At 47.8% G+C, this 14,804-nt stretch overlaps 1 protein-coding gene across 2 annotated transcripts in view; it reads left to right on the plus strand.

Annotated features, from left to right (window-relative positions):
- The window catches only part of LOC119965223 (CDGSH iron-sulfur domain-containing protein 1-like), a 29,113-nt gene extending 16,011 nt beyond the window's left edge, over positions 1-13,102 (plus strand). For both annotated transcript variants that reach the window (XM_038795672.1, XM_038795673.1), the window contains exon 3: positions 12,576-13,102. In XM_038795672.1, the coding sequence (XP_038651600.1) occupies positions 12,576-12,662 (87 nt within the window). In that variant the 3' untranslated portion in view covers positions 12,663-13,102. The remainder of the gene's footprint in view (positions 1-12,575) is intronic.
- The last annotated feature ends 1,702 nt before the right edge of the window (positions 13,103-14,804 follow it).

The following is a 14,804-nucleotide window of genomic DNA, read 5'->3' on the forward strand; positions in this document are numbered from 1 at the left end:
GTGTGTAAGAACAAGCAGCACAGTCCACTGGAAAAAGACACACCAACACAGAACATGCCAGAAGAGAGAGAGAACACCCCTCCCCTCCCAAGAGGGGGCACGGTTCAGTCCAAGAATGATGCCATTGTACAAAAGTCAAAGCAAATTACAGAGCAAACACAAACCACAAAAAGGCAACAGTACAATCAAAATGCCAACTGTCCACCACAAACAAAACTGATAAACGATCAATAAGAAAACAAAGCCACCAGCAACTGAACCAGTGCACTGTCTTCCCCCACCCCCGGGCCCCAGCTGAAGCCCATATCAGTGGGAGGACGCCCAGTACTGGCATGGAGCAAAGCGGAAGGGAAAGAGAGAACGCACCTCCCCTTTAGCACAGGTAGCTGGCCATACCCCGGCTACAGAAGCAGGGGCTGTAACTAGCAAGCACACAGCTGCTAAGTGAGAAACAAAAAAACAACAATAACAATATGAAGCATACAATTCCCCACCAATTAAACATAAGCCAACAACAGCACAAAAGGAAACAAAAAAATAACACTAGCAACCTGCATGGCTCCCAAACCGGGAACAGCAGATAGCCACTAACACAAAAAGCCACCAGTAGTCCACAAAGGCATCCCGACAACCTTCGAGCTGCTCAGTGGAATGCCCCCCACTGTCCCATCCATCCTGCGGTACCGGCATCTGATCACATTAACAAGTGATACATAGTTCCAGACCTAAGTCAGTAAATAAAATCAAAAGTCAATAAACAAAATATTCCAGCGAAGATATCAATAAACTGCAAGAGCAAACCCTCTTCCATCTTCCTCTTCCAGCCACTGGTAGTGGGCCAACCAAAATCCTCCCCTTGCCTCACACCTGGTCAAAAAGCAGAAACATAGCCCCAGGCATTGCAGTAGCAGGCAGGCTTCCTCCTCTCCTCCTCTGGCAGCTTCCAGTAGCAGAATCTCAAAGCAGGAACAGTCAGTACCTGAAGCCACAGCAACATAAAACAAAACAGAGGAGTGAGAATGCACCTCTTCCCTTTTTCAGACTGGTAGTAGTTCACAAACCTTCCTTTGCCTCATCCCATGCTTCAGAAGCAGAAAAGGCAACAACAAACAAAACACAGGTCTTCAAGCAGTTCTGCAGCCAAAAAGCAAGGAGCACAGAGCACAAACAACCTGTAGCCACTTGGGAGCTGTGAAGCGCTCACATTACTAGAATTGCCAATTCCCTCTCAGCAATAGTCTTCAGCTGTGCGGCCAACGGCCGTCATGGTCAGTGGGAGTTTAAGCGATCTTCACCAAATTACCACAAACAGGGTTCTGTCCAGGGGTGTTCAGTAGGATGGACAGGCAGCAGCCAGAGCTGCCCTTGTATTGGGTATATACTATCCAGGGTGTGGCATTCTGGACCCGCGGGGCTTGACCCCTTGCACCCCAGCATAGGGGCTTTGGGGAGCCGGTTAGACCATGGAAGATCGTTGAATAGGGGGTCCTTCCTGTTAATGGGATGGAGATTGGCCTTAACTGGTTATAATTGTTTTTTTTCACTGCGTCGGGATCCGGATCTCACTAATGGGAGCGGGTCGTTTAGATCAGAAGCTGATCAGTGCCTGGCATAGTTCCCAATTTCCGCCACCTGCGATCTAACCGGTTCGCGCGGATTCTCACTCGGCATGACACGGCCGTTAGACCATGTCCAAAGTGTCATTTTAGGTGGGTTTGGTTGGTGTTTCTCTTCTGCTCTGTCGGCGAGTTCCCTCCTACTATGTAACCACATTCAGTCATTTTTGGGGCCCTGGGGAATTTCCCTCTGGGCTAGCCCACACTTAGAATTTTTTTCATCACTGGGGAACTGTACACGCTGACCAGACCAGCTCCTCAGCGATCAAGCCACCATTTTGAAAGGGTGCCCCGATCTTGAGGGTCCCTAATACCCCCCCACCCATGGGTAACGTTACCCCCCACATACGGGCATTATCCCACATATCCCCCAAGTGAGGGCACCCTGCTATGGGGTCACTGAGGGCTCCCCTTTATCAGACCTTCTCACACCTCCTTACAGGTGCGCCCCACCAGCCGCCGCCACCTACCTTCCAGAGGTCCCTTTATACCCGCCTGGACACCGCTAACCTTCATACCCTCTCTCTTTCCTTTTTTGGGCATGGATCTCCTCTGGCCCTGATCCATGGCAGTGCCACTCTGGCACCTGGGCACCCTGGTAATGCCATGGTGCCAGTCTGGCAGTGCCAGCATGTCAAAGGAAGAATCCTGATCACCCAGGGGCCTTCAATAACCTTGGAGACCCCCCCAGATGACTTTCCACCAAATGTGGGTCAGTATTAATCGGCATCCAGCTGGGCCTCCTTGGGGAGGCCGATAGATGTCAGGAGCCAGTTAGATCTGGTCAGCACAGTTAAGTGGGTTCTTAAATCCACTTAAAACAATAGGCGGAACCTAGATTGCAACACCTTGCGAGATCTGGTTAGATCTCTCAAGGCATTGCGACTGTTGGGGATATTGGGGGAGGCCTCTCCTGGCATTTACCAACTTTGTCCCGCTCTGATTCCAGCGGTAGATCGCACCCTGAGTCTTTAACAATGAATTCACAATTAATGCTGGAAAACCTCTCTGATCCTGAAAGATTTATGTCACAAGTGTGGACTTACTCCCCAGAAGAAAATTATTGTGGCAGATTTAAATATACATGTGTATATATATGTAAATATTATTTAAATGTAATTTATATTCTTTTTATAAAAATTCCAGCTTTATCGCCTGCCAGGATTTATCAATCTGATTAGTTGGTTGAAAAATTTCCCTGCTCCCTGCCCTGATCACAGACTCCACAGGTTCCCTATAGAAAGGGTCAGCTTTAAATAGATGCCAGAAAACTGGAAATTTACTAGATATCTGTGGACAGTTGTGAGGTAAATAGCACAATAGTGTGCCTTCACCTGTTAAGATACTGGACCAGACCTCATCATTTGTTAGGATGCCAGACAAGAACCCCAAGCACATTTTAATTTGCAAAACTGTGAGGAATGGATACTTCACCCCAGGAGTGATGATTGACCAACAGGTATCTTTTATGTTAAAAACAATTTAAAACACTGAATTAACCATATCAGCATCAAACAAAACAGCTTTACAATTATTAGTTAATCAGTTCTTCAACACCAGGAAAAACTTAAACTTACACCTAGGTTCTTTAATAATGCTGCAACAAATGTATACCTGAGCTAATATGGCTCAGGAGGGTTTAAATGAGTAAGGCGGGGGATGGGAACCGGAGCAGCAGGCCAGCCAGTTTAGAGACTGGGGAAGAGCTTGCGAATAAGAAAAATATTGCTACAGGGAGAGCAGGCGGGGGAGGTCGATGAACTCAGCGGGTCTGGACGTGTCTGGAGTGCATTTGCTTCAACGCAAGAAGTATGACAGGTAAGATAGATGAACTTAGAGCCTGGATTAATGTGGAGAATTATGGTATTGTTGTTATTGCGGAGACATTATTAAAGGAGGGACAGTTCTGGCAGCTTAATGTTCCAGGATATCGATGTTTTAGGAAGTAGCAGAAAGGGTGGGGGAGTTGCATTACTGGTTAAGGAACATATCACAGCTGTGATTAGGGAGGACATCTTGGAGGGATCCTGCAGTGAGGTATTATGGGTTGATCTCACAAATAGGAAGGGAGTAATCACAATGTTGGGGTTGTACAATAGGCCTCCCAACAGCCAGCAGAATACACCAAAATTCCACCCTGTATCGGGTAAAATTAGCTCTTTCCTGTGCCTTCAAGCAGGAGCTGCCTTGTGTGCGACCATGGCAACCACAGGAAATCCTGCCAGCAGAATACACAGGAACAGATATGTCATCAAATTCTGGAGAGATGTGAAAATAGGGTTATTATGGTGGGTGATTTTAATTTTCCCCCCTATTGACTGGGACTCCCTTCGTGTCAGGGGTTTGGATGGAGAACGATTTGCTAAGTGTGTGCAGGAAGATTTTTTTGAAACAGTGTGTTGATAGTCAACCAGGAAGGGGGCCTTACTGGTATTGGGTAATGGGCCCGACCAGGTCACCAAAGTTTCAGTAGGGGAACATTTTGGGAATAGTGATCGTAATTCCGTAAGTTTTCGAATACTCATGGATAAGAACAAGAATGGCCCTCAAATGAGGGTGCTAAATTGGGGGAAAGCCAACTACAACAGAGTAATAATAATAATCATTATTACTGTCACAAGTAGGCTTATGTTAACATTGCAATGAAGTTACTGTGAAAATCCCCTAGTCGCCACATTCTGCCGCCAATTCTGGTACACAGGGAGAATTCAGAATGACCAATTCACTTAACAGCGCGTCTTTTGGGACTTGTGGGAGGAAACCGGAGCACCCGGAGAAACCCACGCAGACATGGGGAGAACGTGCAGACTCCGCACAGACAGTGACCCAAGCCGGGAATCGAACCTGGGAGTCTGGCTCTGTGAATCAACAGTGCAAACCACTGCTACTGTGACACCCGCAAGAGCTGGAGAATGTGGATTGGGAGTGGCTGTTTGAGGATAAATCCACGTTTGATATTGGAAGTCTTTTAAAGACCAGTTGATTAGAGTGCATGACAGGCATGTCCCTGCGAAATTGAAAGACAGAAATGGCAGGATTAGGAAACCATGGATGACAGGGGAAATTGTGAGACTAGTCAAAAAGAAAAAGGAAGCATGTGTAAGGTCTAGGCAACTAAAAGCAGAGACAACTTTTGAAGAATGTAGGGTAAGTAGGAACAAACTCAAATGGTGTGTTAAGAGGGCTAAAAGGGGCCTTGAAATGTCATTGGCAAGCAGGGTCAATGCAAATAACAAGGCCTTTTATTTTTATATATATATATATATATATAAGGAGCAAGAGGGAAAGAATAAGCCCACTTGAGGACAAAAGAGGTAAGTTATGCGTGGAGTTAGAGGAAGTGGATGAGATCCTTAATGAGTACTTTGTATCGGTATTCACAAAGGAGAGGGACATGGGATGGGTATGTGAATACTTGAGGACATGTCAGCATAATGAAGGAGGAAGTGTTGGACATCTTAAAATGCATTGAGGGAGACAAGTCCTGATGGCCCAGATGGGATATATCTCGGGTTACTGTGGGAGGCAAGAGAGGAAATAGCTGGGGCCTTAACAGATATCTTTGAATCATCTTTGACCACAGGCGAGGTTCCAGAGGACTGGAGAATAGCCAATGTTGTCCCTTTGTTTAAGAAGGGAAGCAGGGAGAATCCAGGTATTTATAAACCAGTAAGTCTGATGTCAGTGGTGGGGAAGCTGTTGGAGAAGATATTGAGGGACAGGATTTATTCACATTTGGAAGCGAATGGACTTGTTAGTGATAGGCAACATGGTTTTGTGTGGGAAAGATCATGTCTTACCAACTTGATGGAGTTTTTTGAGGAGGTGACAAAATTAATTAATGAGGGATAGACTGTGGATGTCTTCTACATGGACTTTAGTAAGGCATTTGACAAGGTCCCCCATGGCAGGCTGGTACAAAATGTAAAGTCGCATGGGATTTGGGATGTGCTAGCTAGATGGATATAGAACTGGCTTGACAACAGGAGACAGAGAGTAGCAGAGGAAGGGAGTTTTTCAGAATGGAAATCTGTAACTAGTGGTGTTCCACAGGGATCAGTGCTTGGAGCACTGTTGTTTGTAATATATATAAATGATCTGGAGGAAAAGGTAGATGGTCTGATTAGCAGGTTTGCAGATAAGTGGAGTTGCAGATAGTAAAGGGGACTGTCAGAGGATACAGCAGAATATACACAGATTGAAGAGTTGGGCAGGGAAATGGCAGATGGAGTTCAATCCAGACGAATGCGAGGTGATATATTTTGGAAGATCAAATTCACGTGTGAATTATACAGTAAATGGCAGAACCCTCAGGAGCATTGACATATGAAGGGATCTGGACGTTGAGGTCCATAGAAAGTGGCAATGCAGGTGGATACGGTGGTCAAGAAGGTATGGCACGCTTGCCTTCATCAGGGCATTGAGTACAAGGGGTTATGTTACAGTTGCATAAAACTTTAGTTGGGTCGCATTTGGAATATTGCCTGCAGTTCTGGTCGTCGCACTACCAGAAGGACGTGGGTGCTTTGGAGAGAGTGCAAAGAAGGTTTACCAGGATGTTGCCGGGTCTGGAGGAGGTTAGATATGAAGAGGTTGAATAAACTCGGATTGTTTACTTTGGAAGAGGAGACGTGATTGAGATGACAACATTTTGAGAGGTATAGACAGGGTGAATAGTCTGAAGCTTTTTCCCAGTGATTCGCGATCAATGAACACAGAAACGAAGGAGTAGCCCGAATCGAAGGCTTTAATCTACAAGAAGTGTGCCCAGCAGCAGGTGTACAGAAAGAACTATGACTGCTGGGAAACACGGGTTCTTATACTCCGCCTCGTAGGCGGAGCTACCTTCCTCTCGACCAATGAGAAGACAACACTTGGGCCAATGGGCAGCAAGCCTTCTACACCAATAGCAGCTCACACTCCCAGGTACCGTAGTACCTCCGGTCATACTACCACATTCACCCCTTGTTGAGAAAGAAACCGGGGGGGGTGCTTTTTGAGAAGCCGGGGAAGGGGGGGGGCGTCCCATGCGGGTGGGATAAGATACTGGTAGTATGACTAGTGATATGGGATCATACTGCTCCAACGGTGGCTGCCCACTGGCCCGTAAATATACAGGGACATGTTAGCACACGGTAACTATTTACAGAGTTGGAAAACGAGAGAACAAACAAAAAAAAAAGTCCATTAACAGTTCATATCGACTCAATCAGCCGATCGGGGGCCTTGGACGTCCTCTGCGACCTGCGGAGCTTCGTTGGAGATGCGGGCGTTCATGACTCCGGGAGCAATGATCCAGTCCTCGTGGATATTTCCATACCCCTAGACGGAGCTGGCGAGGGCCGGGCCGTGGGGGGGGGGGGGGGGGGGGGGGGTCTGGTCCTCTAGGCAGCGCGGGTGAGGAGGTTGGCGGGGAGCAGTTGAGGTTGGGGGGTGGGGGGCTGATGCCGGGGGCGATGGCGGGGATCCAGCGGGTTGCCAGGTCCTGTAGGGAGACCGTGTCCTGTCGGCCGTCGGGGTACTCCACATACGCGTATTGCTGGTTCGTGTGGAGCAGCTGGACCCTCTTGACCAACGGGTCCGACTTGTGCGCCCGCACGTGTTTCCGGTGCAGGATGGGCCCGGGGTCAGCCAGCCAGGTTGGGAGCGGGGTCCCTGAGGAAGACTTCCTGGGGAAGACAAGAAGGCGTTCATGAGGCATTTGATTGGTAGATGTGCAAAGTAGTGACCGGATTGAGCGGAGGGCGTCTGGGAGGACCTCTTGCCAGCGGGAGACTGGGAGATTTCTGGACCGTGGGGCCAGAAGGACGGTCTTCCAGACCGTACCGTTCTCCCTCTCGACCTGTCCGTTACCCCGGGGATTGTAACTGGTCGTCCTGCTTGAGGCAATGCCCTTGCTGAGCAGGAATTGACGCAATTCGTCACTCATAAAGGAAGACCCCCTATCGTTGTGAATGTAAGCGGAGAATCCGAACACAGAGAAAATGGTGTGGAGCGCTTTAATGATGGTGGGTGTGGTCATGTCGGGGCAGGGGATGGCGAACGGGAAGCGGGAGTACTTGTCAATCGCGTTGAGGAAGTACGTGTTGCGGTTGGTAGAGGGGAGGGGACCGTTGAAATCCATGCTGAGGCGTTCAAAGGGACGGGAAGCCTTTATCAGATGCGCTTTTACGGGGCGGTAGAAGTGCGGCTTCCACTCCGCGCAGATGTGGCAGTCCCTAGTGACTGTCCTGACCACCTCGATGGAGTAGGGCAGGTTGCGGGTCTTTACAAAGTGAAAGAAGCGGGTGACCCCTGGGTGGCAGAGGTTCGCGTGGAGGGCTTGAAGGCGGTCCACTTGTGCGTTGGCACAGGTGCCGCGGGACAGGGCGTTGGGAGGCTCGTTCAGCTTCCTCGGACGATAAAAGACATCGTAGTTGTAAGTGGACAACTCGATCCTCCACCGCAAGATCTTGTCGTTCTTTATCTTGCCCCTCTGTGCATTGTCAAACATGAAGGCCACCGACCATTGGTCTGTGAGGAGGGTGAACCTCCTGCCGGCCAGATACTGCCTCCAGTGTCGCACAGCTTCTACTATGGCCTGAGCTTCCTTCTCGACCGAGGAGTGGCGGATTTTGAAAGTATGGAGGGTATGGGAGAAGAAGACCACGGGTCTGCCCGCTTGGTTGAGGATGGCTGCCAGAGCTACATCGGACGCGTCGCTCTCGACCTGGAAGGGGAGGGACTCGTCGATAGTGCGCATTGTGGCCTTTGCGATATCCGCTTTTATGCGGCTGAAGGCCTGGCGGGCCTCCATCGACAGGGGGAACATGACTGTTTGGATGAGGGGACGGGCTCTGTCGGTGTAATTGGGTACCCACTGGGCGTAATATGAGGAAGAAGCCGAGGCAGCACTTGAGGGCTTTGGGGCAGTGGGGGAGGGGGAGCTCCATCAGGGGGCGCATGCGTTCCGGGTCGGGGCCTATCACTCCATTTTGCACTACGTAGCCGAGGATGGCGAGGCGGTCGGTGCTGAACACGCATTTGTCCTTGTTGTAAGTCAGATTCAGGAGCTTTGCGGTTTGGAGGAATTTGCGGAGATTGGTATCGTGGTCCTGCTGATCGTGGCCGCAGATGGTGACATTATCGAGATACGGGAAGGTTGCCTATAAACCGTATCGGTCGACCATTCGGTCCATCTCCCTTTGGAAGACCGAGACCCTGTTTGTGACACCGAAGGGAACCCTTAAAAAGCGTCCAGCTGCTCAAACCTGTTGATGGTCTGACTGTAGTCTATGACCATCCTATTCCTCTCTGCGGTCTTTACCACCGGAACTTGTGCTCGCCAGGGGCAGTTGCTAGCCTCGATGACCCCTTCCTTCGTAAGCCGTTGGACCTCTGACCTGATGAAGGTCCGGTCCTGGGCACTGTACCATCGGCTCCTGTGGCGACAGGTTTGCAATCCGGGGTGAGGTTTGCAAACAAGGACGGGGGATCGACCTTGAGGTTCGCGAGGCTGCAGACAGTGAGGGGAGGCATAGGGCCGCCAAATGTAAATATTAGACTCTGGAGGTTACATTGGAAGTCTAACCCCAGGAGTGCGGCCATGTAGAGGTGGGGGAGGACGTAGAGTCTGTAATTTTTAAACTCCCTCCCCTGGACCGTGAGGTCCGCTATACAACACCCCGTGATCTGCACTGAATGGAAGCCAGAGGCCAAGGCGATTTTTTGCTTGACCGGGTAGACAGGGAGAGCGCAGCGTCTTACCGTGGTGGGGTTGACAAAACTCTCCGTGCTCCTGGAGTCCAACAGGCAGGTCGTCTCGTGCCTGTTGAGCAGTATCCTGTTGCCGTAGAGAGGGTGCGGGGTCGAGACCTGTCCAGAGTGACTGAAGCAAGTCGTGGCAGATAGTCGGAGTCTTCATCGGGTAGTGAGTAGTCACCCGCGGGGTCCTCGGAGCCGATCCAAGATGGCAGCACCCGTCGGTCGCACATGGTGGGGGGTGAACAAAATGGCAGCGCCCATCCCCCGCACGTGGCGTCGGAGACACAAAATGGCCACGGCCGGGGGTCGCACGTGGCGTCGGAGATGTAAAATGGCAGCGGCCAGAGGTCGAATGTGGCATTGGAGGATGGGGGCAGCGAGGTCCGTGGGCCGTACGGGGCCCCTGGAGAGAAAGAAACGGGAGTCCCGCGGTCGCTGCCCGGGACCGCAGCAACCGCCTTGGCCTGGCAGGCGGCCACAAAGTGGCCTTTCTTCCCGCAGCCCTTGCAGGTTGCAGAACGGAATGGGCAACGTTGTTGGGGGTGCTTCGCCTGACCGCAAAAATATCAGCGGGGCCCCGCGGGTTTTATCGGGGCAGGCCTGGGGGAAGTCCAAGTCCGTGGGGGAGAGAGACGCTGAGTTCCATGCTGCTCAGGGGGCCGCCGCGCGGCCGAAGGTGTATGAGCGTGCGTTTCTGTTTGCGACATCTAGGGAGGTAGCGAGGGACAGTGCCTCCGTGAGGCTCAAGGTTTCTATTTCTAATAGTCTCTGGCGGATCTGTGGGGACTGCATGCCTGCAACAAAGGCGTCTCGGATGAGGAGTTCCGTGTGCTCATTAGCAGACACTTGTGGGCAGCCGCAGTTCCTCCCCAGTACAAGGAGGGCATGGTAAAAATCGTCCAGTGACTCACCAGGGATCTGCTGCCTTGTGGCTAGTAAGTGCCAAGCGTAGACTTGATTTACCGGCTGGACGAAGTGTCCTTTGAGCAGGTCCATGACCGCGTCGTAGTCGGTCGTGTCCTCGATGAGCGTGTAGATGGCGGTGCCGACGCACGAGTGGGGGATGTGTAGTTCCTGCTCCTCCGCCGTACTAAAGTAGCTGTTGAACAAGCCAGCCAGTGCTTAAATGTGGCTGTTGCATTCACTACGTGGGGGCTGTGTTGTAGACATTCCGGCTTGATGCGGAGCTCCATCCTTTAAAATCTTGTAGATTAAATTGATGCGCGATCAATGAACACAGAAACAAAGGAATAGTCCGAATCGAAGGTTTTAATCTACAAGAAGTGTGCCCAGCAGCAGGAGTACAGAAAGAACGATGGCTACTGGGAAACACGGGTTCTTATAATCCGCCTCGTTGGCGGAGCTACCTTCCTCTCGACCAATGAAAAGACAACATTTGGGCCAATGGACAGCGAGCCTTCTACACTAATAGCAGCTCACACTCCCAGGTACCGTAGTACCTCTAGTCATACTACCACACCCAGGGTGGAAGACTCAATTACAAGGGGGCACAGTTTCAAAATGAGAGGAGGAAAGTTTAGGGGAGATGTGCGAGGGAAGTTTTTCACGGAGACGGTGGTATGTGCCTGGAACACGTTGCCAGTGGAGGCAGTCACGATCGCAATGTTTAAGATCTATCTTGATAGACACATGAACGGGCAAGGAATGGAGAAATACAGATCGTTTGGGCAATAATTAATAGGTCCAAGTAAGGAATCTGTATTGGTGCATGCTTGGTGTGCCAAAGGGTCTGTTCTTGTGGTGTAATATTCTTTGTTCTCTGAACTTGGGCTTTTAAAAAAACCTTACTGCAACAGATATGAAACACAATATATATAAATTTCTTGCATTCATCACATACTGCTCACAGCAATACCCAAGTCACCAGTACCACTTCTGCAGCATGTTTTGGGTCAATTGCTGGTGGAACATTAGCTACTGTTTTCAAAGCAAAGCTTGATATCAAATCATTACTGCTTTCTGATTTACTTCAGTCTTGCTTCCTTCAACCTTGGAGGTGCCCTCCACTATCAATCTTGCTTCTTCAGCTGGCTTCCACAATAAACATCAGTTTCATTTTTAATTCTGCTATGTGACATTTTACACATCTTATTCACTTTTGTCATTACTGTTTTCTGCAGATTTCTCCTATATTTCTAGCTTTACCATTTTATCTTTTGAGATTAAACTGGAGCTCAAAAGTATAAAGTGTTTCCGATTGGTTAAGAATGATTTTCTGGGGCAGCACGGTGGCACAGTGGTTAGCATTGCTGCCTCACGGAGCTGAGGTCCCGGGTTCGAATCTTGGCCCTGGGTCACTATCCGTGTGGAGTTTGCACGTTCTCCCCATGTCTTTGTGGGTTTCACCCCCACAACCCAAAAGATGTGCAGGATAGGTGGATTGGCCACACTAAATTGCCCTTTGATTGGAAAAAAATAATTGGGTACTCTAAATTTATTTTTAAAAATGGGGGGGAAAAAATGATTTTCTAAGGCTAACTTATAGTTTTTCTAGCCAATCAGGATATTGAATACTGGCTATCTGTCAGTGATCAGATTGAACTATGATGCCGTTTTCAGGTTGTCGTTTGGTTCCCTGAATCTTTGATGGAATAACAGCATAGGGAGTGTTGGTGGCTCACGTTACCTTGCTGCTGGCACTTGACACAATTTGAAAGCTTATTCACCCACCATATTTGTAAATGCAGTTACTTTAAAAACTTGTTGCAACAACATCAGGGATGTTATTTAATAATGTGAACTAGCTCAATTACAGAAAAACTGCAATTTTAAATGGTTGTGGCATGAGACAATTCATATATAGCAAACATTGTGTCCGTCGTGATTGTTCTTTTGTGCATACCTAGCGAGCTTTGTCTATACCCACTTTATCGGGCAGAACTGAATGCCGAATGCTCTCTCAAAAGGTTGGTAGTAAGAGAGCCCCACATATCAATCTTGTTGCACTCCCAGTAACTGATTATAAAATATTTTCACATGCCTGGTAAATTGAATTATGAAGTTGAAAGTAAAAAGCAAATAATCTGGCAAACCAAGAGAAATTTTTAAACAAAATATAAATGCTTTGTACTTTGTTTCTTCAGGAAACACTAAAATTAACCTTCACTAAGTTTTATTAATCTTGAGTAGTTTTAGGATTGGGAAGGTATACTTATCAGTTGATCTTAACTAATGATCTGTGATTGTCTTTTGCAGTTCCCTTACTGTGATGGTGCTCACGTGAAACACAATCTGGAAACTGGAGATAATGTTGGACCTTTGATCTTAACAAAATTTCTTTAAGTCATGGAATACTCTGGAATCTTCTATACATTGAAATTACAAAGTTTTTGTAATTTTTGTTCAAGAAGTTGCAAAACATATGGTGTATTTTATGTGAAGGTTTCATCACCATATTTTTCAAACCATATAGTCCAAGAATGAATAAAAATAAATAATAAGACACTTTACAGAATGAATTGCTTCTCTTAAGTGTGGGTACAGGAAAGTGTGTTATGGACTTTTATATTTGTTTAAATCGGTGAAAGAAATGTTTTAAATCCAGTTACAAATTTCAAATTGTACTGTTAATCTTTTAAAATTTGTGTGCAAGATGAGGTTTCATTAATAACGCAATAGCGTAACAATGCTTGTATTGTTGTGTTGTCTCTGTACAAAAATATTTAAGTTGATAATTCCCAATTTTTTCATGTGATTCAATAAACATACGCTATGCAAAATAATATCGCTTGAGTGGTAATCTGGAGAAGTGTAGTTGGATTTAGTAACTTTGTCATTTTATATTTGAATATTTTTTAAAAATCAGGTTTTCCTTTGAAGAAGTATACCTTTTTAACAATAAATAAAACCAAATCGTTGAGGCTGGTGAGGTGGAAAGTGAGGACAAGGGGAACCCTATTTTGGTTCTGAGAGGGAGGGGATTGAGTGTGGGCAGTAGTGCAGGAAATGGACCGGACATAGTTTATGGCCCTGCCAATCACTTGGGGCGGGCGGGGGGGGGGGGGGGGGGGGGGGGGGGGGGCGGAATTTCTGTTTGAGGAAAAAGGAAGACATGTCAGCAGCAGTGTTGTGGAAGGTAGCATCATAGGGACAGATGAGACCAAGACTGAGAAATTTTGATATGAAAAACAGGTATCGGGGGAAGACATTTTAGGTTGGGGACATGATCAATGATGCTTAGTGCCATTGAAGATCAAGAGGGAACTGTTTGGGCCCTTTTTGGGTGTGGATATTTGTACCACTTAGGTTGACTAAATTTGTGTATGGTGCAAATCTGACACAGGCTACTTTATTGGAAGCATTCTAAATGACACCGATAACAGATTCATCAGGGAACAGCTATGACAAGGAAGGTAATGCAGCTGAAGATGGTAGTGTTGGGGGCATTTTCCCAGGGAATTAGTAAAATGATGGCCTACGGCTATAATGATTAGCCTTCGACAATAACTTCCTTTGTACCAGGTATGACTCCCAACCACTGGAAAATTCTCTCATTAGATCCAGGACTCCTTAGTGCAAAACTTGATTGAATGATTCCTTAATGTCAAAGACAGTCACCTGTCCTCTGCATTCCCCTTTGGGGCCAGATCAGATGTGGTAAGGTCTGGAGCCAAGTGAATCCAAGTTGAGCATGGAAATCAGATTATTAATAAAATATTTGTTACTTGCTAGTACTGTTGATAACTCCATGCATCACTAAAACTAATGATTGGGACGGGTAGAAGGGTGGCACAGTGGTTAGCACTTCAGCCTCACTGCGCCAAGGACCCAGGTTCAATCCTGGCCCTGGGTCACTGTCCGTGTGAAGTTTACACATTCTCCCCGTGTGTGCATGGGTCTTGCCCCCACAACCCAAAAGCATGTGCAGAGTAGGTGAATTGGCCATGCTAAATTTCCCCTTAATTTGAAAAAAAGAATTGGGTACTCTAAATTTATAAAAAAAACAATACAACTAATGAATGGGAGGAGGTTGATGGGCTTCATAATTGATCAGGTAGAATTATGCTGATTTATTTTTTCTGGATAGGACACCAGCCTCTGCCGCTCCACCCTTGCAGTTCATTCCATACGTGCTTTATAGGAGATTATCTCCCCTCTAATAACCACATTAAGGGCTTCCTAGAGTCAAGTCTAGCACAGAGCTAGACTTGCTCTTGTTCAACTTGATATATTCCTCAATAGTGGAGGATATATAATTTGCAAAATCCTTTATCTGCTAACAATGCCATATCCAACCTCCATGGCAAGCACTGAGAGGGACCTGAGTAGAACCAAGACAACAAGGTGTGGAGTGTGATCCGGGTTCACGATAGCCGAATCCCCCACCCTCTTCATGCAGGGGCTAGGAGACCTCCATAAAAGCCAACGACGCTTTTCTGATTTAGAAAATGGGTGAAAGGGAGATGGGCACAGGTGGGGAGGTGC

The sequence above is a fragment of the Scyliorhinus canicula genome, chromosome 4 (genome assembly GCF_902713615.1).
Source record: "Scyliorhinus canicula chromosome 4, sScyCan1.1, whole genome shotgun sequence".
Taxonomy (NCBI): domain Eukaryota; kingdom Metazoa; phylum Chordata; class Chondrichthyes; order Carcharhiniformes; family Scyliorhinidae; genus Scyliorhinus; species Scyliorhinus canicula.